Source organism: Elgaria multicarinata, chromosome 6 (genome assembly GCF_023053635.1).
Source record: "Elgaria multicarinata webbii isolate HBS135686 ecotype San Diego chromosome 6, rElgMul1.1.pri, whole genome shotgun sequence".
NCBI lineage: Eukaryota > Metazoa > Chordata > Lepidosauria > Squamata > Anguidae > Elgaria > Elgaria multicarinata.
In genome coordinates, this window is record NC_086176.1 from 71,655,148 (window position 1) to 71,672,030 (window position 16,883).

At 43.2% G+C, this 16,883-nt stretch overlaps 1 protein-coding gene across 1 annotated transcript in view; it reads left to right on the forward strand.

Moving 5' to 3' along the window:
• Window positions 1–351: 351 nt before the first annotated feature.
• Window positions 352–16,883, forward strand: part of ST8SIA4 (ST8 alpha-N-acetyl-neuraminide alpha-2,8-sialyltransferase 4) — a 104,325-nt gene continuing 87,793 nt past the window's right edge. The window contains exons 1-2 of the mRNA XM_063128612.1: window positions 352–489; window positions 11,836–11,967. Coding sequence (XP_062984682.1) covers window positions 377–489; window positions 11,836–11,967 — 245 coding nt within the window. The 5' untranslated portion in view covers window positions 352–376. The remainder of the gene's footprint in view (window positions 490–11,835; window positions 11,968–16,883) is intronic.

The following is a 16,883-nucleotide window of genomic DNA, read 5'->3' on the forward strand; positions in this document are numbered from 1 at the left end:
ATCATTTCCCCGCCAGGGAAAGGGAGGGGCTAAGTGACGCCCCGGAGACTGGCGGCTGCCGCCTCTGCTGTTACCTAAACGGGAAGGCAACGTGAGAGGATCACAGAGAGGCAGGAGCTGAGTGATCTGCGGAGCGCGTGGACTTTCGGCAAGAGGACTTTGCCCAGGGGGAATAGCGGCGGCAGCAGCCTCCCATCCTTGAGCATCGAGCCAGATTTTATTGGCTTTATTCGGTTTTTGCGCGATCGTTCCTTTGATTTGCTCTGCCCCCTTTTTTCCTTCTTCTTTTCTTTTCTTTTTTTTTTTTTTAAAAAAAACAAAATATATCCATCCTGCCGAACAAAGGGAGCCGTCGGGATTTATATGTGCGGGAAACATGCGTTCGGTCAGGAAGAGGTGGACTATCTGCACGATAAGTATCCTCCTGATCTTTTACAAGACAAAAGAGATCGCAAGAACCGAGGAGCACCAGGAGACGCAACCCGGCGGGTAAAGGCGCAGCGCCGCTTCCCGCACGCATTTGACAAAAGGGGAAGAGGAGAGACGGGCGGCGGGGGGGCGGGGGTGGGGGAGGGAGAGAGAAAGAGATGCCGGAGAGGTGCCCCTTCGCTTTTCCCTCCTACCTCGCCGGCGTTTTATCCACCAGTCGTGCCTCTCTTTGTGTGTGTGCGCGCGCGTGTGTGTGTTTTGGTCTGCAGCCTGCGCGCTCGCCCTCGCCTAATGAAGCGTTCTGCTCGGGTTCCGGAGATAACGATTCGTAGCTTTGAAATTACCGTGGGGGGCGGGGGGGCGGGCAGGGATCCGGAGAGAAGTTAGGGGCAGCGAAAAGGTGATCCGTAGTGCCAGTGGTCCAATCGCTTCTTTGATCCCATGCCACGCGCCGGCTGGGTAAAATCGAGAAAAGATTCATAAATCCAAGGCTGCGGGGTTTGTCTGTCTGTTTGGTTGGTTGGTTCTTTAAATAAGCGCTTGGTTCGAAAGGAGCGAGCGGTTTGCAAGGCAGAAAGCGGCGTTAGCGCCGGATCTGTGATGTTGTTGCGCCGACCAGGGGGAGTGGCATTCCTCTCCGAAGTTTATGTGGCAACAGATAATTTCAGCAAGACCTGTCAGTCTTATCACAGGCTGACATTAGATGGGTGTCACTCCCAAGCCACTGTGCACAGGATCTGGAGTTACAGCTGAGTCGAAGCGGCAGCAAAGTCATGACGTTCCTTTGGCTTCTCCTCGCCACACCCCTCCGCCGTCAACCGGACGGTATGGGGGCGGCGGTGTCAATCGCTCCCGTGCAGTGCGATCCTAAACACGGGTCACTCCGAAGCATTCATCTGAGCGCTTCCCATTGATAGGCACTTGCTCCTTAGGGAGTGTTTTGGGGATTTCAGTCTTACTCGATCGCTTTGAAGTTTCTTTGGGAGGTTCGTCCAAGTTAGCTAGTTGATTTAAATGGCGTGTAAGAAGAAGTTCTCCCGATCCTAAAGATACTCTTATACATCTTCCTCCCTGTAGAAAACACGTATCTCCCGTCTTGCAAAGAAACCCTTCTTTCTTACAAAGATCAGTGTTTCTTTCTTTCTTGTCAGTCTTTTTGTAGTTGTTGGTATTACAAAAAAAAACACTAAAGCCATCCCAGTTGGAGCTTTGTTAGTGTTTTCCTTCTCTCAAGCGCCGGCCCATGATTTTTGTGCGTGTGTCTTTTTTTACTTCAAAATGTTCTACGGAATGTTGCTTTGTCCAAGATCCCCTATATTTTCCCCTGAAGTTTTTTTTTTTTTTTTAAACCAATAAAAAGACATTGGGCTTGTTTCAAACACCCTTAGCATGACTGTGTTTCTTTCTCGCAGCCTTGCCAACTAGAGAGAGCAACGGGAGTAGTCGTGGTGGGATCTTGGGGGTTGGGGGGGGGTCGTTTTCTTTATACCGCTAAGAATACACTGGCCGCAATCGGGATATTTGCTGCTGCGTTCTTTCCTTGACGATTGCAAGCCATTTAATAGCTCATGCTAAAGCAGACCTGATGTGGGGGGCGTGTGCATGCCTAGATGAGGGTGGATAGCATGATGTGCCCAGGGAATCCAGCAGGATTCATGTGCAGCCGGGAGAAGCGACCAGCGATCCTTTTGGAGTAACTGCACCCACAGGGTGTGTTGGGGGATGCCTCTTCCTTGCTCTGCGTTCTTCATCTTGATGCTTGCCTGTGACCAGTGGCGGCTGGTGGCTCCTATTTCGGTGGGGCTGGGATTCCATTCTGGGTTTTAGTCAGAGCCAGCCAGACTCCAAAGGAGCTATCCAAGGTACTGAAACCAGCCCCAAAATTGGTACAGCACTTTGGACAGCTCCTTTAGAGTTCTGGCTAATTCAGACTGAAACACAGAATGGAATCACGGAAGCCCCCCTGAAACCGGAGTCACCAACCTCCAATGCATGTGACAATGTGCCGGCATCCTCCCTCCCTTCCCCCCCCTCTCTCTCTCTGCCTTGCTTTGCCTTGCCTTGCCTTGCCTTGCCGTACATACCTCCCAGTGCCTTTGGGAATCTATGCCGGTTCCCCGCGGGGCGGGCGGGGGAAGGGATGGAAGGAAGGAGAGTACCATTCCCAGGCGGGAGGCTTGGAGTCGTGGGGGAGGTGGTGGATGAGCCCGCTTTGTGTTGTTCCAGCCCCCATCTTCATAGCGTGTTTATCCTTCCTGAGTTCAGTGGCCCTCGCTTCCTATTCAGTGTGTGTAGGATCGCAGCGTGCAGGATCGTAACTTCCTCTTCCTCGGCCCGCGAGATGGTCCACCCCCACCCCAAATATCCCAGCAGCAGAACTGGAGCTAGGGACAGCACCATGTACATTGATGGTGCTATATAAATAAATTAATAATAATAATAATAATAATAATAATAATAATGGCGAAGCATCGCTGTGCTGTTTGATATGCATCCAGTCCCCTCTCCCTTGCGAAGCTCCTTCTCCCCAGACAGCAGCGTAAAAAGGAGGAACTCTCCCGCGCCACTCCGCCCCCCCCTCTTTCTCTGTCTCTCCCGACATCGCCTTCCCGGGGGCTACGCCAGGCCAGATGCGCGCACAACTGGTCGCCGGAGGAGAGGGCACGGCGGACGCACAAGCGGCAGCAGCGAGGCAAGCTCCGCCAGCAAACGAGGAGGGGAAATGGGGAAAAAAAGAAAAGAAAAGGCGTTGCGCTTCCTCTTCGCGGTGGTTAGGCGAAGCTTGCGCAAACAGGAAAAGCGGGGTGCTTGTGTGATGGGGTTTTCACGCCATTGGCCAGACTGCTGGCGTGCAAGATAAGACAAAAGATGAGCTTCTTTGTTAGACCGCCAGATTTTGGTTTAGATTCCTTCTGCTTTCGCACTGCCCAAAAGAGCGTGCTCAGGGGGACGCCGCCCCCTTTTCCAGCTCCAGTCATGACAAGTCGGGTTGGAGCCAGACGTAATCATACTTAGAGTAGACCCATTGAAAGCAGCTATGCTTCCAGTTGAAAACCGTGGGACTTTACGTCTGGATCCGACCCGTTGTTCTGAAGTCATCTTTTCGTCGTCGTCGTCCCATCCACCTTTCCTGTTTCTAACTTGTGTGCAAAAATTAAAACTCACAGATAACAGATAACAGATTGTTGGTTGGTTTGAAGGCGAAGTTGTGTAACCTGTATTTCCTGCGCCCACAGACAAATCTGTTAAATCCATAGGTTGAGTGCATCATGGTGCAACTTTTTTGAAGTTGCTCCCCAAAGCATTTAAATCTAGACCCTAGAGCAGTGGAGGCTGGTTGCTCGGATGTCATTGGGGTGATGAATCTGCTCTGGGTTTCAGTCAGAACCCTACCCTGTGCCTGCGTACCCTACCCTGTGCCTGCGTACCCTACCCTGTACCTGTTTGCATTCTCTTCCCCTCCTTATTGTTTTACTATGATTTTATTAGATTGTAAGCCTATGCGGCAGGGTCTTGCTATTTACTGTTTTACTCTGTACAGCACCATGTACACTGATGGTGCTATATAAATAAATAATAATAATAAGAAGAAGAAGAACCAGTCTGAACTCTAAAGGTGCCCCTTGGATAGCTCCTTTACAAGTCCGACTGAAACCCAAAGCAGATTCACCGCCCCACTGACAACAGAGCCACCAGCCTCCACTGCTCTAGTCAAGCTCTCTTTAACAGCCCTTTTACCATCAGGGCTGTGAGTGAATGTAGTTTCCCCTATCCTTTGAATGAATCCTTGTGGGAGAAAGGGGAATAGTAATCTACTTCCATGATTTGGGTGTGCAGAACTGAGAGTTGGTTGTTATTCCGTTAATTAATGCCGGTGCTACTTATGGTGCTAGTTAACCGTAGGACAAGGACATGCAGAACATGACTGAGCTTTCCAATCTGCCTCCTGTCTCTGCCCAAGTACTTTGCAAAACACATGTGTACGCAAACACAGCAAAACAGGAGTCTGTATTCCCCTTTTTCCTTGTTGCTTGTCACTGGAACGATGTGCTAGGGTTGTTGGTGTTTAGAAAGCTCTTTGCTTCCCTGCTGCCTGTCTCCTAGGGACCTGATAGGAACATGAAGTAGTTCCCCAGCCTGGTGTCCTCCAGATGTTTTGGAAAACAACTTCCAGCATGCCTGACATTGGCCATACTGGCTGGGACTGATGAGAGTAGAAGTCCAAAACATCTGGAGCGTACCAGATTGGGCAAGGATGTTGTTGGGTTATGTCATTTCCTTTTCAGTTTGGGCTTGTCTGTCAACAGTAGAGAACAAGCCTCTGTGATGCCATTTTTACTAACCTCAAATAGTGGGACTTCTTATTAACACCCGATCTTAAGCACTTTGCTTGAATGTTCCATCAACTTCAGTGCAATTTTCTAACGATTGGCTTGTTAGACAGCTACAGCCACATTAACACAGCCGACAGTTTCTATAGCAGACTCCCTTAATACGTGTTTGTCTAGCTCCATCACATGTTTGTATCCTTTCTTCACACTTGCACATTTCATATCTGCAATATATTAGTTAATTTTGTGACAGGTCATTTTGTAACATAGTTTTTAATTAGTTTATGGAGAGTATTTTTTCATAACATGAAATAAAGTTGTTGTTGTTGTTTTTAAAAAAAGCATTAAAAGAAAAGAAAACTTGTCCGAAATGTCTGTCATCTTTTAAGATGCCTCTTAGTTCTACTTGTTGTAAAGCTATTGGAAACGAATGCTCCAGTTTTACCAAGATTGCTAAGCTGAATAAAAGCAGAGTCTGCTAGAGGTAAAACCTAACTTCTAATTCACATGTGCTACACAACAAGGCATTATAGAAACTGCCACTTTAGAAGTAAAGTTATGGTATGACTCATCTGAGACTACTGGTTAAGTATCTTGCAGGAAATGTTCCTTTTGAGCTTTTTGAACCAACCAAAGAAAAAATCAAAGCAATTAGCTTTAGCATTCCAATAACAGCAGGCATGTGCTATGGTTTGCCTAAGAATCACAATGCCTTTTAAATGTTTTTGTGACCAATCTGTTACATGTCCTATATTTCATAGCATGCCCAGGTCATTTGTAGAAGCAATGGCAGAGGGTGCAGCTATATTGGTCCTAGTCCTATAGCTGTAGCTTGTTACTTGAATGAATCTCTATGCTAAATTGTGCACAATTTGTTGGAAATAAGGTCCACTGATCTCAGTGATGCTTAAGTCTGAGTAAAACGTGTGGGATCAGACTATAAAAGTCAAGGATGTCAGGCATGAGGGAACCATTGAGTTGACCTTTTGGCCAACTTCCACACAAATCTGGAAATACATTCTTATTTTGAATGCATTCTGCCTATTTACACAAGAAAGAATGCTGTGCTGTTTGTGGCAAAAGCTTTGTCTTATGCAGACTGTCAATAAGAGATTTGATGAGTCTCTGAATGAATTGCCATACTGAATATGACTTTGGGTTCCAAGCTACGTCTGGGTTGCACATAGTAGATTTCCTTCACGGTTTTAATGGGGGAGAACTAGTTTGTCCTAAGCAAGAGATTTTGCTGACAATGGTAAGTAAAAAAATAAGCAATACATAAAACAAGTGCAATTCTGCATAAAAACTACAGTGGGGTCATAAACATAATGTTTAATAGTGCAAGTAAAGTGCAAAGACATCATCCACCTAAAGTCAAACACTTTGAAGACTCATTTCAGTAGGATTTAAAAAGTGCTTACCTAGATCAAGAGAGGATTTCACTGAGATCCCTAGTACAGTTTCAAAGCTTCCCTAGTTGAAAAGTCTTTTTAATGATAAGGAAAGGTTAAAAAAGAAAAAGGAAAAAGTGTGGGATGCCAACATCTTCTTGAATTTGGATTTGGAGAAATGCCATAATGCAGAAGAACTGAAATGTATAGTTCCTCCCACGTTATTTGTGGCTGGTTTAATATACGTCTCCTTTACTATAGACGTCGAGTAAATTGTGAGCTCTCAAGTCTACTACTGCAGATTTCAAGCATTAGCACTTTTAGGGACAAAAATATTGTGAAAAGCTAAGTCTTGATCTCTGTGCTACTTCCTCAAAGTCCCTAATGGACTGCACTTAGTTCAGCGTAAGCAAGATTCCTTTCCACTGCAATTTTTGCCCATACTGTGATGCATTTTCTTCATTTTTCTTTTGAAGTGTGCACTGTGATGCAGCAGACAGATATAAGAAGAAAAGCAGTAATGGCTGAGTTTTTGTGGGGAGAAGTGATTTATTGTGTATTAGAAAGCGGAAAAGCACCATGTGATGATTTTTTGTATTGATCTTCCCCCTTTGGATGTATACAAGTATTATTCAGTGAAGACCATAAAATTGTGCTTTATTATTTATTTATTACATTTATATACCGCCCCCATAGCTAGAGCTCTCTGGGTGGTTTACAAAAATTCTAAAATGAGATAAAAACAAGTATACAAAATTTAAAATTCTAAAACATAGAACATACATACATGAAGCATTATAAACCGTTAAAATAAACACGTGGGTGATTAAGATGTGCTGCCATATGGCATGGAACTTTAAAGATCTTGGCTCTTAATTTGAAAAATCTTTCCCGCCCGACAAAAAATAATTGTATATGAATTAAGAAGTAAAACGTGTTTGGTTTTACAGTAGGTGGCACTCTTAGCTGTAAATCAATATTATATATTTGATGAGGTGCAAATCCAGCACATACTTATGTATGATCATTGATCCTATGATATCTTCACATAATCAGGTTCCAGGGTATCAAGATGCTTTGAAGCAAACCAAAAGCCTTTGTGCTGACCGATACATAGATGAGATTTCTATATGTGGTAAACAGAATTCCATTTACTTTTAAAGAGTCTTGCAATCTATTGATGAGCAGCTCTATGTTGATGCTGAATGTTTTCATTTATTTTGTGGAGCTTTTGGGGAGTAACCATAGGTCAATGGTATAGAGCGCATATTTTGCATTCAGAAGGTTTCAGGTTCAATCACTGGCATCCCCCGTTAAAAAGGGTTGGATGGGTTGTAGGTGATAGTGGAGGATGGTGGCTCTGATTTTGGTGTGTGTGTGTGTGAATCCATTCTGGGTTTCAGCCAGAACTCAAGGAGCTATCCAAGGTGCTGATCCTGTTTTGGGGATAGGGCTGAGCACCTTGGATAGATCCTTTAGAATTCTGTCTGGTTTTGTCTGAAACTCAAAATGGATTCACAGCCTCAGCGTCCACTGATAGGTGATGATGAGAAAGACCCCTGGCTGAGACTCTGGAAACCTGCTGCCTGTCAAAGTAGTCAATACTGAGAAAGATGGACAACAGTCTGATCTTGTATTATGCAGATTTCTATGCTCCTGGGAGTGAGTGGTTTTACTCGGTCAGCAGGGAGACATATTGTGCTTATGTAGTTGATAAAAGAGAAAAACTTTTGAGGTGAAATACTTTCCACAAACAGTAAGGCCTAGCCATGTAATCTTATTAGCTCAAATATAGTTTTAAACGTTTTGAATTTAAGAACTTCTTCAGTTAGAAAGTTGTCTAATACATTTTCCTCCAGTGTTTAATGTAGGATAATAAGTGAATAAGGTGCTCATATGATGCTAGGGAACAAGCAAAACAGGTAGGGCCAGTCCAGGGCATTTTGCTGCCTTAGGTGAAGGACAATATAGCATTTCCCATCCCAGTTCCACACAGAGAAGCTGACTGGACTTGCAATTGAATTTTACTTCAATACTGGTGATGGAACAATGTCCTCCACCACACCTGAGGGCAACAGGCTAGCTCAGGGGGTGCAGGACAGGTTACATAGCGCACAGAGCTCGGCCTTTCACACCTGATCACTACTCCCTTGCACCTCTAGCATCTGCACCGGAACTGGCTGCCTCATTCTGCCTAATAGTAGGGCAGAATATGACTCCTATTCATATGATGCAGTCCAGTGATATCATAGCGATCCATTTCTGAAGTATAACCACATTGGTCTGTTGCAGCAAAACAAAAAGCAAAACAAAAAGCTGTATGTCATAACATGTTGATCATATGCACGCTTGGGAGTATGTTCCATTGCAGTCGGTGTGTGTAGTAAGTGTATGTAGACCACAGACTTATGTAGATTATTGTAAGATTCCCTTCCTGCAAAAGTCAGACATGAGTATTTGCTCTATATCTTCCACAGTGAAGACCAGTTCCACTATGCAACACTCCCCTCTTCTATTTCTAAATCAACAGCCATGGTTCAAATAAAAATCAGTTCCATTTGCCTAGTTTCATATGCCTAATAAAGTTTTGGAATTCCCACGCCTCCTATTCCTATTTTCAGTTATAACTGCTTTAGATCTGTGTTTTTCAATCAGCTACTCCCCACCTTGCACACCAAACTGTTTTTGAAATCTAGCAGACTTCTTGCTTAGAAAGCTAATCTGAAGAACTGAGCAGTGATCAGAAATGAATCTCTAGGCCTAAGTATCAAACTGGAACTATTTATGTCCACCAAATTACATGGCTTTAAAAATAAATTGGACAAATTCCGTATAACCGTACATGATGCTCATCGTCTAAGGCCTTCCTCCCAGTACCTCCTCCGGGGGAGGCTCAGAAAGTGGCAACAAGAGAGAAGGCCTTCTCAGTGCTGGCCCCCCGACCCCAGCGAAGCCTGCCTGGCACCAACATTGTTATCTTTTTGGCATCATGTTAAGATCTTCCTCTACTTCCAGGCATTTGGCAGTATATGATAGGTTTTTTATCAGGTCATGAGATATTCTTTCAATGTGTGTGTTTGTGTATGCATGCCTGTTCTGTTTGCATGTTCATAGCTGAACTGTTTTTATGTTATGCACAATACTGTATTTTTAAGGTTTTTAATCTTTGTAAACCACAAAGCAGTATAAAAATGTAATAAATGAAATGAAATGCATGGAGCATAAGGCTATCAGCTGCTACTAATCATGATGGCTATAAGCTACTGCAGTATCAGAGGCTGCATGTTTCTGAATGCCATTTTCTAGAAAAGAACAGTGGGAGAGCGGTATTGCCCTCACGCCCTGCTTTTGAGCTTCTCGGAGGCATCTGGGAAGCCATACTATATAGGCCTTTAGTGTGATCTGGAAGGGCTCTTCTTATGTTGTTATCACTAGTATGAAATGTAGCAGTGTAGTACACAAATCATAGTACACAAAACAAAGTGCCATGCTGATAAAGTGCTCCACGTCACTTCACTTTGCAGTTAGGTCACATGACAATGTGATTTGAGGTACCTTGCTGAATGTGGACAAGTAGATGTAAGTCAAATAAGTTCTGTCAGTTAGTAAACAGAAAAACTCCAGTATTCAGTACAGTTTCAGAACATATTAGAAGCCAATGTTCAAAATTAGTATGGTAGAGGTATGACACCTATTAAATATGCAGACAGCAGGTGTGCATTTCAGGTATGCTTGGTGGAATTTCATGGGGATTAATTTTGCCTAAAATGTATTAATTTTTTTTAAAATATATCTTTTCAGACAAATATTGTGTCCCAAAGCAACTCACATCAATTAAAATACATGAGGGACACCAGCCATGCCATTAGGCTTACAGGCTAAAAAGACAATACAGGCAGGGGAAGGGGAGTAGAAGGGAAAAGGAGAAAATGGAGATCTGTTCTTCAAAGTCAGGATGAAGTTGTGAGCTATAAGTGGTCATTCGTATCTAGTTTGGAACGGGCTGATCTTCCGTTGCTGGCGTCCTTACTAGAAGAGTAGCTCATGGCTCTGGAGCCACCCAACAGCCAAAGGAACAGGAGACCCCTTTCACCTTGTTTTTGCACCCCCAGACCCACTGGCAGGCTTGGAGCTGGGTGCTCTTTTTGGCAGGGAGTGGTTAGGACAGGCTCCCTGCAACGGTTCCTTTTCTGGCCAATGGATGGTGGCTTGTTTAATTTTTTTTATTACTAATATGTGTAGACTACTTAATATAATAAAATCTCTGAGCTGTTTACATACAAAAATCATATATATATATATTACAATTTAACATTACACATCACACAACAACAGAGAGAGCGAGGATGTGAAGAGACTCTTATCTTAGTAGAACATAGAATCATAGAATAGTAGAGTTGGAAGGGGCCTATAAAGCCATTGAGTCCAACCACCTGCTCAGTGCAGGAATCCACCTTAAAGCATACCTGAAAGATGGTTGTCCAGCTGCCTCTTGAATGCCTCTAGTGTGGGAGAGACCACAACCTCCCTAGGTAACTGGTTCCATTGTCGTACTGCTCTAACAGTCAGGAAGTTTTTCCTGATGTCCAGCTGGAATCTGGCTTCCTGTAACTTAAGCCCGTTAGTCTGTGTCCTGCACTCTGGGATGATCAAGAAGAGATCCTGGCCCTCCTCTGTGTGACAACCTTTCAAGTATTTGAAGAGTGCTATGTCTCCTCTCAACGTAGGCCTGCATCTGACTTTCATACTCTATTGAAACAAGCTTTGGAATGCTGCATCTTAAGCTATTTTTGTGCATCAACTCTTAGTTAAAACAGATTAAGCTATTTTTGTGTATCAACTCTTAGAACTGGAGAGATCTTAAATTACCTTTTTTTTCCTAAGTACATGGAGAATTGGTAGTGGAGGAGATTTTTTTTTTTTGCCCTGGAATATTACAAATGCATCTCCTGGTGAGATACAACAAAAGCAATCTTGTCTTCTTCAGGCTAAACATGCCCAGTTCTTTCAGTCTCTCCTCATAGGGCTTTGTTTCAAAACCCCTAATCATCCTCGTTGCCCTCCTCTGAACCCCCTCCAGCTTGTCTGCATCCTTCTTGAAGTGTGGTGCCCAGAACTGGATGCAATATTCAAGATGAGGCCTAACCAGTGCTGAATTTGGAAGCTATAATTCTTGAGTGATTTGGAAGCTATACTTATTATTATTATTATTATTATTATTATTATTATTATTATTATTATTTATGGTTTTGCAGCCACATCACACCTAACTGACCATGTTCATATCCACATGGATATAAATAGGTCAGGCATCAGAACAAAAGCAACCTAGACAGCTATTGAACCCCTAGTGATGTGGCAAAGCATTGGCCTAGCATTGGCACCTTCCTTGGGCCCATAAGCTATCCAACTAGGCCTGTGAACTGCCATTTTAATTTCTCTGGAGCAACACTGTGGAAGTTGTTCCACAGCATTGTGGGAAATCGAAACTGTGGCTCCTAGCCACCATTGGAATAAGAGGGGGCATTCAGAGGGTGCTTTGCCCAAAGCCCCCCTCAAACCTAGAGCCAACCATGTATATAAATAAATGAAACACCCCTGTTGTTTGTGATGTACTGCAGAAAAAGGCTTCTGGCTAGGACCAAGCTAATTTTAACTCTCTCTCTCTTTGCATTGTGTTTCAGAGACAGTGAGATAAGTTTAAGTAGATCAATGGTCAATAGCTCTGATAAAATAAACCAGAAGAGTGGCTCTTCAGTGTTCCAGCATTCCGTAGAAAGATGGAAAATCAATTCTTCCTTGGTACTAGAAATAAGGTGAGTACCTTAAATAACACACCAAACTCATTTATATATTGAGGTAGCTTGTAATTTGTGTATGTCTGTGTGTGCTTGGAGGGGGACTGGCAACGCAGAACCTTTTTGATTTACACATGTTGATTGTAAATCAAGAGTTTGGACAGGATGAGTGATCTCAAGCAAGTCATTGCCTCTCAGCCTTGCCTACATCACAGGAAGAAGCTCCTTGGAAGAAGGGAAGGATACAAATGTGATGGATAGAACATAAAGGAGGACATTCCAGTTAAAGAAAAATGTTTGCATGTATGCAGTCTTTCAAGCTGATGACACAAAACAATAATATGAATAATTCTTTTAACATAAACAATAAGGACATTTTGAATCCGTAGGTCTGATTTTAGCTGTGATTCCAAAGTAAGGATATTGGAGTAATGAGTTCAAATGAGTTCAGAGATTTCTGTGAATCCAGACCCTGCCTTCATGGCACCGCATTGGTGCCACACTGCCGCCAAACCCCGTAGTATTGCTTCTGCAGGGTGGCAGCAAGTAATCCTAATGGGAGGAGGCAGCACAGGCTTTCTGGCAGCCATTTGGCTCACTGACCCCAGCCCCTGCACCTTGCCCAGTTTCCAGTCACCAATTAGAGGTCATCTTCCACTTGGGAACGCCCTTGGCGTGATGCTGGAGTAAGGTTAGACAGCGGAAGAGACATAGTGACCTCACTGCAGCAGGAAAAGTCTGGGTAAGTCCCTGACTTTTCCAAGGAGCAGCTTTGCTGGAAAGCCCTGTGGTAGCTGGGAGGTGGCTGCTGCATCATATAACCATCGCAGTGCCACCATGCAGCTACCGTGCAGCCACCATGGGACTTTTAAAATATATAGACAGCCCCTGGTCTGTGGATTCCGCAGTGGACCAGCTTTTCCAAGCCACCCAGTTTCTGTGGACTTTTGGAATGTTTTTTCACTTTGCGGAGGGGCGGGGGAATTCACACTAATTCACATTACCGCTCATGTGAGTTAGCACAAGTAGAACAAAACCCTGGTTTAAAAACATCCTATTCCATCAATGAGTGGATGATGAAATGAAAGACTCTGGACAATCTTTGAAACACAGAAGGGACGGATTTAACAAAACTAACAAAATTCTGGAGATACACTGTTGTCACCTGCATTCCTTATTTGTGAGCTTCCTAGGAGCATCTGGCAGTAAGAGCTGGATACTGAAGGGTGGCCGAAATGGACCTTTGATCTAATCTTGCAAGGCAGTTCTGCATATCTGGTCTTGCAAGGCAGCTGTAGTGAAGTTCACAGGGCATGTGGCTTCTTTGCCCTCTATTGAACACATGATTTTTGCCAAGCTAGCTGTGTGGCCCATGCTTTTCTTCTGAGAAACTGCTATGAGGACAGATGAAGTGGGGGGGGGGGAAGCATCAGCTGAAGGCACAAAGGCACTTGTGTTGTGTATCCTTGTGACCCCCTTAAAAACCATTCTGAAGATTCATCCTTCCCCTTTCCACTTTTAAGTCAAAGGAAATAGTCTGAGTGGGATGTTGGTTGCAATGCCGAAGCAATCCTGAAAGAGGACAGTGAGGTTGAGAACCTTGACAACTCCCTGGGACAAGAGTGTTGAACCTCTTTCAGCCCGACTGCCAAATCCTATTTTGGAGCAGCCCCCATCCAGTGGTGGGCTGGCCCAAGGCTAAAAGGGCAGGGGGGGAAATACCAGCGTATTTTAGCTTTAGGCTCCACGAACTAAGCTTTAGGAAAGGCGTTTCCGCCATTTAGAATGGGGTGGGTGGGAATTGTACACAAGCTGGAAACCACCACATGATTGATGTTCAGGGAAGAGGGGTGGAGCCAAAGGAAGGGGGCGTGGCCATTTAGGAGAGCCAGTTTTGTCCTCTGGGCCTGAGATTCTGCCCCCCCTGTCCTTGGAGCTAGCCCATAGTGCTGGGACTGGTTATTGGGGTGTTGCATGTCTACGTACACAGGTAGACTAGAATCATGAATTTCACATTGCTATTTATGCGAAATGGGGGAGAGCTGCTTAGGGTTAGTTGCTCAATTGCAATGGTGCAGATTAAACCCTGGAGGGGAAGATTTGCGATCCGTGCATGAAACTTTCAACCACAGACGTGTGCATTGGGATGGGGGTCATGTATACTGGCCCAGCAGCCCACCCCCCTCAGTTTAGATCTTGCCCCGTTAAACTGGCAAGGTCTGAATAATAGGGATGTATGAGAATTTTATTTCTGTTTGTGTCCTGTTCACAATCCCAAGCACATGCAGAAGCAGTCCCCCCCACAAGAAATGTTAGCAAATTCTAGAAGTCACATTTGAAAAATGCATACAATTTTTTTAATTTTTTATTTTTTAAAAATGTGCACTTTGACATTTGCATTTTTTTTTTTAAAAAAAAATCATTTTCACACTTTAGTTAATGGGGAGAAAGTGCACATTGTACAGAAATTTGCTCAGAAATGTGCATTCTTCCTGTTCAAAATGTACATGTTTCCCTTTTGAACGAGCCGAAAAACAGGTGAAAAATGGAAATGGAAGCAAAACAAAACAAGCTTTGAAGTACTTCTCCCCTAAGTCTGAAAGGGAGTTCTACTCATGTATACTTGAACATAAGTAGAACTCTCTGTGCAATTGTGGAGCCTGCCGTATCAAAATCCTGAACAGTAGCACTCCACAATGGGAAAAGTTGCTGTATGCTATAAGCAGTTTTGCACGATGATCTCAGAGTGGAAACTAGCTATTTTAAATATGAAGAACTTTTATTGTGTGTGTTATTTAGAAAAGTATGTGTACTACAACTCAGTTGAGATTAGTGACCCAAGCTGCCAATAGTTGGGTTAATTTTATTATTTTTTAAAAAAAAGTTCACATGGTTTTTTTTGGTATGATTTATTCTGTTTGGAGAAAGTGATTTCACGTGTTAGAAAAATGATCAATGAAGCATCTTAAAAGTGAAGGTTTTGTTTACAAAGATGCCTTGTAGGATAAATAAAATAATGTGGAGTTAGTTATAATAGTGGTCATTTGTCTTTTGGCAATCAATAATTCCTAGGAGAATCCAAACATAAATCTTCCATTTTCATTCCTCCTAATAAATTAACTGCAACTACAGAATATGTGAGCTTTCCTAAAAGCACAGTTTGTAAAGCAGTTGTTGAGGCCCTTTGTCTTTTTGACAGTTAGGGATCTTTTCTTAACTACCGATCTTCATGGTATGCACCTTTTAAAGTAGGATTTATTTTTTAAAAACTAGTCTATCAGGTTCAATTATGCATCACTTACTCAATCAAAATCATTACCTTTGATTGTTAAAAATTACATATTTGTTTAGTTTGGAGATTGAAAGCAAGAGGAAATTGGAATGTGTTTCTCCCCAGTGATATTATTAATGCAATCTCTTCACATAAGCAGTCAAAATAAATTGGAAGATCAAATGCAAAAACACAAGACCACTGTCTGAAAAATCTCGGTTGCTTTTGTTGTATCTCACCAGGAGATGCATTTGTAATATTTCAGGGCAAAAAAAAAAAAAAATCTCCTCCACTACCAATTCTCCATGTACTTAGAAAAAAAAAGGTAATTTAAGATCTCTCCAGTTCTAAGAGTTGATACACAAAAATAGCTTAATCTGTTTTAACTAAGAGTTGATGCACAAAAATAGCTTAAGCTGCAGCATTCCAAAGCTTGTTTCAATAGAGTATGAAAGTCAGATGCAGGCCTACGTTTCTTGTATTGGATGTTGCGCAACAGCATGAGCAATATTTATTTCCTGTGGAAATGCAACATTATCACAGGCTAGCCCCAATTTAGAAAAGGCTAGGCATTATTAAGCACAAGCAAAGCTACTTAGCATTCATATTGCACATGTCAAGTGTACTAAGTGCACCATGTGCATTCCCACAGTAATCCTGAAAGCATTTCTATAAGACAGGCCAGTATGTTGATGGTTATCACTGCCTTGCAGTTGGGTAAGCTGAAAGAGTTGTGTATCGCTTAAAACCACTAGTCCGCTTGTAGCTGGAGTGGCATTTAAACTGTGGGGGCTTCCCAGCTCCCACTTCTATCTGGCGCGCAACAGCAGCTCTTAAGGTTAAAAGATCAAAAAGCCGTTGGCTTCTGCGAGTTTCTTGAGGAGCTGTAATATATTTGCCTCTGCTTGCAGAGCCAAAAGGGATGTGCTCAGTTTCCACTTTGATGTGCGCACGGTTAAGACAGGATTTCCTTTGAAACTCATCTTTGATTCCACAACGGTGTTCTGCAATATCAATATGCCATATTCTCTCCTCCAGAAAACCACAAAGCTTCTAAAGCTTCTGTACCCTTAATAGCCATGAGTCAGGGACATGTTCAACATGGTTGCACTGACAGAAGAAGTGCAAGAGCCCATCAGGGTTGACAGATGGGCTGTAGCAGAGTGGTAGAGTATAGGCTTTGTATGCAGAAGGTCCCAGGCTTGATCCCTGGCATCAAGTAGGACTGCCATGGATTCCTGACTTAAACCCAGGAAGCACGTTTATCTATTCCTATATTTGTTAAATGTATACCTGCCTTTCCATAAAAAATGCCCAAGGTGACTAATAGCAATAACATCTGGAATAAAACTAACCCACACAACATGATAAGCAATAACACAATAAAACAATATACATACCAGAGAAAAGCAGATGAAAAAAAATCAAAACATAGCAGCAAAGTATACCTGAATAAAATACAGATTTAAAACGAGCAGAAGAGCTGTTGCTGGTCAGTGTAGACAGGATTGAGACAGATGGACTAATGGACTGACTCTGTATATAATGCAGCTTACTGTGTTCCGGCAGGCATCTTATAGGACTGAAGATATGGGTTTAAATCCTTACTTGCCATGGAACTCATGTTATGATCTTGGGCCCTAACCTACCTCACAGAATTGTT